Source organism: Tachysurus fulvidraco, chromosome 5 (assembly GCF_022655615.1).
Source record: "Tachysurus fulvidraco isolate hzauxx_2018 chromosome 5, HZAU_PFXX_2.0, whole genome shotgun sequence".
Taxonomy (NCBI): domain Eukaryota; kingdom Metazoa; phylum Chordata; class Actinopteri; order Siluriformes; family Bagridae; genus Tachysurus; species Tachysurus fulvidraco.
Window position 1 is genome coordinate 8,682,890 of NC_062522.1, and position 13,652 is coordinate 8,696,541.

Here is a 13,652-nt window from a genome sequence, read left to right on the forward strand (position 1 = left end):
ATATCAGAGAAATTAGATTTTCTTGGTAAAATTTTCCAGTTTATTCTAGTTAAGAATTTCGGAAAGTTTCTAAATTTTCTATTTAATTTAGATCGCTTTCGTTTACTATTACCTTTCGTCTCATCTAAAATGTTACCGTTATGTGAGTAAACTCTATTGTTGTGGTAAAAGCTGTTGTTGACTTGGTAGGACACAAGTTTTTTTTTCCATTTTGTTTTGGGCTTAATAGACTCTAGACTAAGATTTTGTAGGGGAAAATAAATCTGGTATAAAAATAAATCTTCAGGGTGGTAACAGTAGTTTGGTTGTTTAATTCAACCTGTTTCAATCAGCACTAATGTGAATTCAAATGTACTATGATGGTATACAGTGACCCATACTCAGAATGCACTATTCTCCGCATTTAACCCATCCAAAGTGCACACACACACAGCAGTGAACACACACACAGCAGTGAACACACACACCTGGAGCAGTGGGCAGCCATTTATGCTGCGGTGCCCAGGGAGCAGTCGGTGCCTTGCTCAAGGGCACCTCATTCGTGGCCGGCCCGAGACTCGAACCCACAACCTTAGGGTTAGGAGTCAGACTCTCTAACCATTCGGCCACGACTTCCCAGACCTGTTATTTAACGCTGTATAAATGTACACAGATTCTCCAATCCAACACATAAAAACATGCCACTCCTGAATCTTAATCCCATTGAGTGAGGCATTTTTTTGTTGTTATGGGTGCTGGCAATATTCTAGCCGGACAGGCCCACTTACCACAGCGTGCAGAGGGATGAGAGGAAAAAGGAGTGAACATTGCCTGGGGCAGTGTTCATCAGTCAAGCCTGACTGCTTCTCTCCTCTACTGCCTGCTTTAATTCAGCACAGAGCGAGCGCTGCTACCCAGAGCTAGGACCACAGCCTAATCCATCACTCTCAAGTGGTCTAGTGCTGCACTGCAAGCAAATTCTCCCACACACATTAACTTTCACGTGCTTCACACTCCTTCTGCTGCTGTGGGGAAAGCAGTGTAGTCATGAGCTTGATCTCATTTCCATATCCAATATACAACAGAAGTCAGCGTTTTGTTGAACCTGAGGTAAAATCTCAGTGGTAGACGAGGGCAGATGAAGTCATCTGAGCAGACTGAGAGGCAGACCAGACAAAGAAAGACAGACAGGCACACATGTACCAACATATCTGATCTTACAAGCACCATCTGTCTTGTATTCCTGATGCTCTGTTTAAGTGTTTTATGTCATGCTGGTGGGGTTCTCCAGTTTCTTCCCACCTGGTAAGTGGATTTCCGACACTAAATTGCCACCAGTTGTGAATAAGTGCTCCACTTTTGATGTCATTTCTATGAACACTGCCCCAGGCCATGTCCCTTTTCCTCTCATCCTTCTGCATGCTGTGGTAAGTGAGCCTTTCTTGGACAGGCTCCAGATCTTCACCATCACATAGGAGAAATTTTCAACTCGGAAACTGACGGCCGTTCGCTTTATCTCAGTGTTTCTTCTGGTCGGTCATGTTGATACTCTGTACATATCACTCTGGTCCAATCTTATTACTTTGTGGAATGACAATATCTCTATTACTGTGTCATGTCAATGAGCTAAAACCCTGCATGACTTACGATGATGAATGTGCTGCTATTACAGCATGAAAAAATATTGTATTTTACATTATTGACATGTTTACACTCCGTTACACTAAAATACCCTCTCATTATATACAAATCCCTGTTTGAATATTGTGCAATAACTTATTTCTATCTATATATTTCTACATGAATTTTTACGTACTTATTTATACCTATACATTATTTACAATAACTGATTGATTGATTGATTTATTTATTTATTTATTTAATATTCATTCATTCATTCATTCATTCACTCATTCACTCATTTTCTACCACTTATCCGAACTACCTCGGGTCATGGGGAGCCTGTGCCTATCTCAGGCGTCATCGGGCATCGAGGCAGGATACACCCTGGACAGAATGCCAACCCATCACACACTCTCATTCACTCACACACACACACAGTACGGACAATTTTCCAGAGATGCCAATAAACCTACCATGCATGTCTTTAGACCGGGGGAGGAAACCGGAGTACCCGGAGGAAACCCCTGAGGCACGGGGAGAACATGCAAACTCCACACACACAAGGCGGAGGCGGGAATCGAACCCCCAAACCTGGAGGTGTGAGGCGAACGTGCTAACCACTAAGCCACCGTGCCCCCCACTATTTATTTATTTGTTTGTTTGTTTGTTTGTATGTATTTTCTTAACATTGTAGCTTGCACCAAATTATAAGTGAATTGCACTGTAAAGACTGCTTTAATTTCGCTTTACTCAGTATAGTGACAATAAAAGTATCCTGAATCTTGAACATTAATACACCGATTAAATATGAGAGTGGTGATGATTTTCAAGGAAAAAAAATTCCTAATCCTCTATTATATCAAAATTAGATTTTTAAACTAAAAATGTCTCAGTAATATGAGATTAATATATCAAGAATACATTAACAACTGGAACTAAAACTCTGCATTTAGTTAATTAAACAAACAAACAAACACTAAAAAAACAACAATACCTGCATAGATTTAAACTCAACCACACCTCAGCTACACCACAACCTTTCTATTATTTATTTTGATCTCATTTCTATGCCAATAATTCTGGAACTGTACTTGATTCTTGCTTGTGCACACACACACACACATGCACACACACCAACACACACCCACACACACATGGCCACACACAAACAGAGAGAGCGAGAGAGAGTGAGTGAGACACGCACAAAGACACACACAGACACACACACAGACACACAGAGAGACACACACTCACACACAGACATACACACAGACTCACGCACGTACACACACACACACACACACACACACACACAAACACACACACGGCCACAAACACATGCACCCCCACAAAGAGAGATCGAGAGAGAGAGAGAGAGAGACACACACACAGAGACACACTCACAGACACATACACAAAGACACACACACAGACACAGACACAAACACACACACACACAGAGACCCACACAGAGACACACACGCACACAGACATGCACACAGACATGCACACAGACATGCACACAGACATGCACACAGACATGCACACACACACACACACACACACACACACATAGACATACAGAAATAACTCACCACGGTGTGAGAGGTTGCTGTCCCCACTGCTTGGTCCGTCTTTTTGAGAGACAGTGGTAGATCTTGGTGTTTGACTGCTCCCTGTTGCGTTCTGTGCAAAGCTGGGAGGTTGCGATGGTGGTGTGCTGCTGCTCTCAGTGCTGCGTGTCGTGGAGGATGGTGATGGAGTGGTGGAATACACAGTGATGGAAGGTGGTGTGGTTATTGGCAATAAAGCTGTAGTGCTGTGTGTTGTAGAAGGGGCATTCATGCTTGAAGCAGTCATCGCACTTGGACTTGGACTAGATGATGTTGTACTGGTGCTAGCTGTCGAAGTTGAAGTGGACGATGGAGGTGTGGAGGGTGTAGAAGGTTCTGTTTTCGTAGGTGTAGAAGGTGCAGTTGTTGTAGTCTTGGGTTTTGGTACTGTATTGGGAGAAAGAGAGAGTGAAGGGAGAGGATTAAGCCATAGTAGCTGGTTTACCAGGTTAGATAACAAGTTTAGGATTTAGGTTAGCAGACAATATGTGAGCATTACATTCCTAGAAACAAAAGCTGGATTTAAAGGAAGGTCATGACAAGTGCGGTCTTACCTGCGACACAGCGGCGCATGTCTGGGCCGAGCTCTGCGTCATCCGGACAGGCGCAGGTATATTTGGGTGAGTGCTCTGTGATCTGTGGAGCTCTCAGACACAGGTACTCACAACCACCGTTGGGCAAACTCCCCATATTACAGCTGTCTGGAGCTGAAAAAGAGAAACACACAGCATGAACTGAAGTGCATTAGCCGCGGGAACTCTGTTTAGAAGTGTGTGCGTTAACGTGTGCATGTTTAATCACCATCATTACAGGCCAAGGGTCTGTGTAAAAAAAAAAACGCAAGGGCTACTATTAACATAACACTGTAATTAAAGTCTGGCACTGGCACCAATGCAGCAATACAATTCAGCCAATAATGTCCTTGGAAGTCTGTCTGAGAGAGGAATGACCCTGTTTAAAAACGTCCACAACAAACACACTTTCATCTCAGTGCACGGATAAAGTGGAGTTGGATTGGTTTCTAAGTGGATATATAGAGTCAGAGAGAGAGAGAGAGAGAGAGAGAGAGAGAGAGAATCATTAGTAAGTGCAATTAAAGATTGTTTCAAATATACACACATCCGTGTTTATTTCACATATAATCCATTGGGAACTGGCTGCAGGGCGAATGGAATTTAGCAGGGCAAAAATTTGAATTTTTTATTATTTACACATCGAATTAAAAAAAAAAATATTTGGCAGTATACCCATAATATAAAAGAAGAAGAAGAAGAAGAAGAAGAAAATATCTATAAATATATTGGATAGGCTATTCGAGAAAAAAATAATTTTATGAAATTTCTTTGAGGCAATTATTTTTTTACAGAATAACCAAAAATTAAATTAGATTTGTAAATGATTTAAATTGGATTAATAAAATCTGGAAATGATTACACACAAACAGACTTTATTGTATAGTTTTTATACTATATACTTTATTTACAAAGTGGTATATGCAAAGAAAATAGAATTTCTCTGTGCTGTATTGTAGATGTGACTCTAACCGAACTAACCTTAACTACTATAGTTATTAGATGTTCAATGCAATTCAATGCGATTTTGTGTAAGTCATTTAATTCTGCTTCAGTTATTTATTTATGTTTTTAAACCCTACTTGTTTTAAAAAAGAACTGCATTGGACTGGCTTTTCATCCAAGATGTATTCCTGCCTCACTCACTCTTCCCGATGTCTCTGGACCCTCTACACCCCTGACCGGGATACAATGCTTACTGAACAACAATATACAAATAAAAACCACTCTAAAATAAAAGCTAAGAGTAATCATTAAAAGTTTCAAAATAAAACTAGATTTGTAAAGTTCGTCGCAACAAACTTTGATGTTGGCTTTGGCGGTGCAAGTATTCGCAAAGGCCGGTGCTTTTTGGAGGCTAGTGGACATAAGGGTCGGTGTTACTTTTGGAGGCAAGTGGACAGAAAGATTGTGAAAGCTACAGGACCGCTAGGGTGCCAATACATTTGGAGGCAAACAGACATGAGCACGTGACGTGATCGGAAATAATATATATCGATATAACGTTAACATTATTGTTAATGCAAATGTAATGTGAAGCATGTAAAATAATAATAGAAAGAGAATAATGATGAAAGGACAAAGAGACATAAAAGGACTGAAATTCAGTGTACTTCACAGCAACTCCTCCCTTGCTCCCAAGAGAAGAAAAGGAATTTAAGGATAATCTTATTTCTGAGCCAAGCTCCCTTTGCTCTGAGCACCTTGTGCTTTCTTATTGAGTAATATCTCACTAAAGCTATTGTCACACGGTGCCTCGTGAGGTTTCCTTTCTGTGAATATTACACCCTGTTCTCCAGGAAATACACTGAGCCAAATTACATTTCCATTCGTTCACACTTCTTCACTTAGCTTAAGTGTGTTTTCCATCTTTTTTAGCACTTTCAGCACATTTGGTGTGTTTATTAATCCTTTAACAACACCGTTCATTTATCAAAGTGAAAGTGAGAAGGCTGCAAATGTTTTTTTTTTTCTTACTGTTTCACGCCATCCTGTAAATCTGTAAGTCTAAAATATGTTTAAAAGCAGCATAATCGAAGAACACAGTGTACGGACAATAAACGAGTAAAGGTTCATGGTCATTGTTTCTGATTTGTTTGGTGAGTTTTGTGTCTGACCTTTGGGCTGCCTGAGCTCATGGAACACCACCACATCTAGTGGGCTGTCCAGGTGCTGTGCCAGCATGGAGATATCGTGGCCTGTTAGCCGGTTCACACTGTAGATAGCCTCGTCCTCCAGATCTGACCAATATACTCGGTCCTGCAGAAAAAAATGACTTAGTCTTAAAAAAAAAAAAAAATCTTACAAGCGGGAAGAAACAACACTTGAATTTTGGACCATTCAAATAATCCTACATTAAAAAAAAAAATCCAATAACTCATAAATTATAAAATTGTTTGTATAGTACTTTACCTCCATTAACAATATTAAGATTTATGAGGTTATCAGATTCCTGCCTTCTATGTAGTTTTGCTGAATTGTTTTTAACTTTATTATAACTATAGGGTGTAGTGATCCTGGGTGCTGATTTGTAGGCTTTACATGTGCCTGGAATGCAATAACATTGGAAGCATCACAACATCCAATATGTCATATACTGTACACACACTGTATATGTTATACTGGCTGTCATCTTTCCACACATAGTCTGTAGAAATGATCTTATGGATTTTAGTTTAGCTTAAATGTCCACAAACGCCTCCACCTTGTGTTTGCATGTTCTCCCCGTGCCTCGGGGGTTTCCTCCAGGTACTCCGGTAGGTTGATTGGCATCTCTGGAAAATTGTCCGTAGTGTGTGAGTGAATGAGTGTGTGTGTGCCCTGCGATGGGTTGGCACTCCGTCCAGGGTGTATCCTGCCTTGATGCCCGATGACGCCTGAGATAGGCACAGGCTCCCCGTGACCCGAGAAGTTCGGATAAGCGGTAGAAAATGAGTGAGTGAGAGTGAGTAAATGTCACTAATGACTTACTCCTTTCTTCTGATGCTGAGGCAATCGACATTCTTATTTTATTGCCCTGGCATTCTCTTCTCAGTATCTATGGCTTACCATATATTTGATTTGCATTTTAAACATCTGATAGATAACGCTATAAAACAAGCAATAAAAAAAACTCCTCTACTGCCCGATCACACATGGTGTTCCTCAAGGCTCAGTTCTCAGTCCGCTACTCTTAGTGGCTAGTATACTGTCTTTAATTTATGTTTTTGTGCAGACTTAACAAAGTTTCTGTTTTAAATAGAAAATATGCCTTAGCAGATTAAACCAAAAATTATTCTTAATAATTTCAAAATCACAGGTTTGAGTTCAGGGATACTCACAGAATGAAAAGAAAACTCACATTTCAGATTAGCAACTCAAATAAAATACTGCTGCTTTTGAGAGATCTTTTTGAGTGGGTGACAGAAGACATGAAGAGAAACTATGTATGCATTATAGTACAAACATGGATGCCCTGGACTCAACCACCTGCACTCCTACACACTTATTCTCCATCATGTTAATTGTCTTCACCTGTGTATAATTATGTATGTTTGGTTTAGCACTGTTTATAAATACACCTGTTTCACTTTAGAAAGTATATGTTCAGTTCTTCATGATGTTTACCATGCTTGTGTCCTGTGCCCCTGGTTTATAGAATAAGTTTGTGCTCTGTTTATTGCAATGTTTGTGCCTAGCCTGTTAGGGACCTGATTATATCCGGACTGACCTTTGACCCTGTGTTTTGCCTAACGGATTGTTCGCTCTTTCCTGAGCGCTTTCTCTCCTTTTATTATGAGTGACTCCTAATTTTTGGTGTTCTTAATTTTGTGATGCTCTTAAAACCACCTCCAAGTGAATGTGCTTTATTTTGCAAGATGTTACTATTTATTGCCATTGGTATATGTTGTCCAAAACTAGGAGCATTTTATCTGAAATAAATTTTCTTCCTTTATTACGTTATTTGTGTTGAATTTCAAATTTGTGCAAGTTATTCTACAGCAGGTAGAATAAGTAATTAATTAATCAATTTTAATTAACATGAGAAACCTGAGCTGTGTTGGAGGGCTGCAACAACAATAACGTGAACTTAATTCTGTTAATTTTACTTGTCTCCTATTGTAAAAAGAATTTAATTAAATATTTTGATTAACTGTTAAGTAAATTAATTTAATATATGTAATTATGGTAATTAATACATAATTATGGTAAAAATACACCAAAAAAAACAATAAACACTAAAAATAAAAAACAATAATAACTTTTAGTTGTTTAGCCATGTGTGCGTTCTTACGTAAATTTAAACAATGGCATGTTTTACAAAATAAAAGCAACATAGTTGCATTGCATGCACATCAGAAATCATTTTTCATTTATGTTCAAATTTAATAAATTATGTCTGACAAGAATGTCAAGGTCATACTTTATTCTATTGTTAAAACACAACCCAATTGACCAAACCTAAAAAAACTAAACAGTAAGTGTATGCCTGTTGACCCTGGAGGTTTAGCGCCTGGGGGGTTAACACTCAGTGCCTGATCCAAGCCTGGATAAAGTGTCAGGAAGGGCATCTGGGGTAAAATCTTCACCAAATAAAATCTGCTAATCGGATGATCCATTTTGTTGACCCCGAACAGCAGCCGAAGGACAACAAGAACAGGAATTGTGATTCTAAAACTAAACTGCAAATTAAAAGTGAAGTACATTCATTGAGTGCTCTGACCACTATTTGTTTATCTGAATGCTCTGGATTCTCTGGACGCTCTGCACAAATCAATCCCCAAAGGGAAATCAGGAATGGACTCACAGCAAACATTTCTGTCAATGCTACTGATCTGATGACCTGTGCTTTTCTAAAGTAATCCTGTTCGATCCTGGTGTAGCATGCACATCTCTAAATTAAGCACATTATGTAACTGTGGTATTTTAGCATAGACTCACTGCAGGAAAATTATATATGTACAAAAAAAGCTTGTAATTACTGTACAGATGTCATATTTTACCACAGCAAATTACAAAAAACAAATAAATAAATAAATGAACAGGAAAGCATCTGGTGAACTCATGAGAGGGAAAGACAATGGAAGACTCTATCAGATCTTTTGGATAATGCAGGGTTTTCATCAGTCAAATTAAAGCAAACACCACTATCTCTGGCATCTACAAGAGCCTGCCAACGCACACGCTTTAGAAAACAACACCTCCTCTGCCATCCTTCTATTTCCCTCTCTCTCACTCTCTCTCTCTCTCTCTCTCTGTCTCACTTTCACTTCAAAGAAACCGTATCAGCCTTGCCAGCGATATCACAAAGCCGTGGACGGTTGCTATGACTACCAGATGTTCATTTGTACTATCAGAGGTTCAATTGATTTGAAAGTGAGCGAGTGTGGATGAGAAAGTGTACCTCACACGCAGACTGCTAAATTTAAGCATATATTTTTTTGGAAAGGTCAGCCCTGTTCCTCCCTGCAGAGCTTCAGCAGATCCTCGCTTAGTGCTGGATGAGAGGAACTCAGGCAGTGTGCTCTTTTGAAATGCCGTCCTGCTCTGCCACCGAGAGGAAAATCACACTCGCATGCTTCCCTTCATTGGTGGATTAACCTTTTCTAGTAAAGCAAGTTCGCAATTAGGAGGAAAAACTTGCAGCGTCAGTGTAGGAATTAGGTCTTTAATTTCATTCCCTTGTATAAAGTGTGTGCCTTAGCTGTGTCATTAGCTGTAAATCACACTAATATTTTTGCAAGCAAAAGGTTACATTTTTAAACTTTAGTTAAGTCTGACATGGGAATTTACATCATTGACCAGCACTTTTAACAAATCACAATATCTCAAAGCAGCTATACTTAAGTATGGAAACAGAAAAAAGTTTAAAGTTTAAAATTAGGTTCTAATTTATCTCTAACATCTATTCTTAATGAGCAAGACGCAGTGACGGTGGTGATGAAGATCTCCCTAAAATGATATGAGGAAGAACATTGAGAGGAACCAGACTCAGAAGGGAACCTCATCCTCATTTGGTTGACACTGGCGAGGAAATAATGTAAATGTAAATAATGTCATTTCTACAACAGTTTGTAGGGAATACAAATGATTTATCTGTATCGACCTTTAAAGCATCGGTTCATTATTTTGCAAAACAGAGAAAGCAGCGTTCAGAGTAGTTTGCTTTCATAATTCTGTTTTTATTTTGTACTGCAGAAAGATATTGAGCTAGCTAACTTACTAGCAACTCACATTTACTGGATGACCATAAGAAGTGTTTATGCTATTAGTTATAGTGGCTAGTCCAAGGTGTGTACGTTTGTGCCAATATTTGTGTGTTTCATAACATGTACACTGATTTACGAATACACTGTATTGAGTGTGTGTGTCTCTACATGTCTTGTGCACAGTGTTTCTGGAATAGTTTTGTGCACAGTGTTTCTGGAACGGTACCTCCCTGACTCTACTAATGTTCATTTAATGTTCCTTAGCTTGCTAATCACATTCTAAACCTCAATACAAGCCAATATTAAGAGAACTTTTGTGACCAGTTGCCTTTTCAGCCGTAAGAGAAATTAGAAGGATGGCTGAAAATAAGCATTGAGGAATAGCTGTTGTTGAAATATGGGTGACACTGGGGTGTGATTGTAATATACAGTCAGTTAAATGTTGTATTGGTGTAAGGCTCAAGGACTTCTGATCTCCTGAGTAGCACACTACTGCCAGCTAACTTGGGCCATTTATCTACTCTCCCAGGGAGGAAAACTTCTAACAACAGCAACAGAGTGCGTGTGAGTGTGCTTACTATGTGATCATCATTTACTGAAACTACATTAAAAAATATGACATGGTAGCAAAGCTAAAAAACCCTCTCTCTGGATACACCCTTTTCTACATTCTAACCCACAGACATCTTTTTTCATACTTTTCTGTTGTTCCACTTACAAACCGTCAGCCAACATATCTGCAAATGTTATATGTCATTGATAGAGTAACTGTGCTGTGTTTGTGTGTCTCAGCAGTGAGTGTGTCAGCATCAATAATCTCCATGCAGCCGTGCTTCATTACAAAGTGCTACAGGTCCACAACCTCTTTACCAACTGCTCTGAAGACAGAACCTTCTGCAGCTTATAACAATTTAACTTAAAAACAAAACAACCATCTGTCTGAATTTGTTTCCACAACTATAGATGATATACATGATTCTGATGTACTGATATACATGATCCTGATATACATGACCCTGATGTACTGATATACATGATCCTGAGGTACATGACCCTGAGGTACTGATATACATGACCCTGATATACATGACCCTGATGTACTGATATACATGATCCTGAGGTACATGACCCTGAGGTACTGATATACATGACCCTGATATACATGACCCTGATGTACTGATATACATGATCCTGAGGTACATGATCCTGAGGTACTGATATACATGACCCTGATGTACTGATATACATGATTCTGATGTACTGATATACATGACCCTGATGTACTGATATACATGACCCTGATGTACTGATATACATGACCCTGATGTACTGATATACATGATCCTGAGGTACATGATCCTGATGTACTGATATACATGATCCTGAGGTACATGATCCTGAGGTACTGATATACATGACCCTGATGTACTGATATACATGATTCTGATGTACTGATATACATGACCCTGATGTACTGATATACATGACCCTGATGTACTGATACACAATCCTGAGGTACATGATCCTGATGTACTGATATACATGATCCTGAGGTACATGATCCTGAGGTACTGATATACATGACCCTGATGTACTGATATACATGATCCTGAGGTACTGATATACATGATCCTGAGGTACGTGATCCTGAGGTACATGATCCTGATGTACATGATCCTGAGGTACTGAAATACATGATCCTGATGTACATGATCCTGAGGTACTGATATACATGACCCTGATGTACTGATATACATGATCCTGAGGTACTGATATACATGATCCTGAGGTACATGATCCTTGGTACATGATCCTGAGGTACTGAAATACATGATCCTGATGTACATGATCCTGAGGTACTGATATACATGATCCTGAGGTACATGATCCTGATGTACTGATATACATGATCCTGAGGTACATGATCCTGAGGTACATGATCCTGAGGTACTGAAATACATGATCCTGATGTACATGATCCTGAGGTACTGATATACATGACCCTGATGTACTGATATACATGATCCTGAGGTACTGATATACATGATCCTGAGGTACATGATCCTGAGGTACATGATCCTGAGGTACATGATCCTGAGGTACTGAAATACATGATCCTGATGTACATGATCCTGAGGTACTGATATACATGATCCTGAGGTACATGATCCTGAGGTACTGAAATACATGACCCTGATGTACTGATATACATGATCCTGATGTACTGATATACATGATCCTGATGTACTGATATACATGACCCTGATGTACTGATATACATGATCCTGATGTACTGAAATACATGACCCTGATGTACTGATATACATGATCCTGATGTACTGATATACATGATCCTGATGTACTGATATACATGATCCTGATGTACTGATATACATGATCCTGATGTACACAATACACAGATACATTTCCACTTGTATGTGAAATTCCACAGGTTTCACCAACACTCAGCAGTCTGTGTCATAAAACTGATCAGCTGAAGCCTGTCTGTAGGAGCGGTGTGTAATTTGAGTGGCTGATCTACACAACCGCTCTCTCATCATAAAGCAGCAGAAATATTACAAAGGAAAGGACAGGCCAAAAGTAAAAGAAGTGACAAAGTAAAACTATAAATAGAAAGGAAAAAAAGTGTAAAGAAAAAGTGAAAAAGCCTGAAATGAAGCTAGAAAGAAAGAAAAAGAAAGAAAGAAAGAAAGGAAATACTTGTGTATTAAAGAAACTGTAAAGGAAACAATATAAAGTTAAAAAGATATAAAGTTACAAACTTTAGAAAAACAAAATAAAGCAACTCACTAATAAAATAAAAAAAAATAAAGAAAGGTAACTAAGAAAAAGCAAAATCTATTAGTAATTACAAAAAAAGAACAAGAAAACCTTCCAATCTTCCAGTAAAATAAAGAAAGAAAAAGAATAATTAAGGAACTAAGGAAAGAAAACAAAACAAAAATATAACAATAATGAAAAAGTATAAAAGAAATAATATGAAAGTGCACAGTATACCTCAAACAATGTGAGGGCGAACGGATGGCCCAGGTGTTCAGTAGATGAGAGCAGAATCCTACGGTTATCTCCGTTCAGGTCCACGCTGGAGATGAGGTGCAGTTTGGAGTCTACCCAGTACAGACGTCTGCTGGACAAATCTGCTGACAAAATTCAGCCAGTGTCACGAATACATACTTTAACGTTCAGACCCTGATTTCATTTATTCTAATACCAAAGTGTTGGAATAAACTGGTAGATTTATTATGAGCATAAGTTATAGCAGGTGAAGAAACTACACGCATACATGCAAAGAACGTGCCTGATTTTCCACTTAAAGCTACGCAATGAAATATATTTTGTTGTCTCATGCATTAAGCTGGATTTAGACACTGCGATTACAGCAGTCTTTTGAAATATTACTCATTAACCTGCATGAGATGATCCCAATCAAATCTCACCTGAATTATATCAAAGAAAATATGATGTTCCTCATGTCACATTATATATGATGAAGATCCTCTAAGGAGACTTACGATTAAAGAAAAATGGTTTTGTTCTGCTTAGGTCATAAATCACTATGATGAAGGATCGTGTGAAAAATGGAGTTGAATAAAAACAAACGTTCTTTATAGGATGCTTGAGGTAATAAGAATTTATTATTTTGTCCATTAACATTA

General features: G+C 38.7%; 1 protein-coding gene across 4 annotated transcripts in view; it reads right to left on the minus strand.

The window, feature by feature from the left end:
* Positions 1-13,652, minus strand: part of lrp8 (low density lipoprotein receptor-related protein 8, apolipoprotein e receptor) — a 204,759-nt gene that overhangs the window by 11,303 nt on the left and 179,804 nt on the right. For all 4 annotated transcript variants that reach the window (XM_047814280.1, XM_047814278.1, XM_047814277.1 and 1 more), the window contains exons 13-16: positions 12,994-13,133; positions 5,905-6,046; positions 3,770-3,922; positions 3,198-3,602 (exon numbers count right to left, since the gene is read on the minus strand). In XM_047814280.1, coding sequence (XP_047670236.1) covers positions 3,198-3,602; positions 3,770-3,922; positions 5,905-6,046; positions 12,994-13,133 — 840 coding nt within the window. The remainder of the gene's footprint in view (positions 1-3,197; positions 3,603-3,769; positions 3,923-5,904; positions 6,047-12,993; positions 13,134-13,652) is intronic.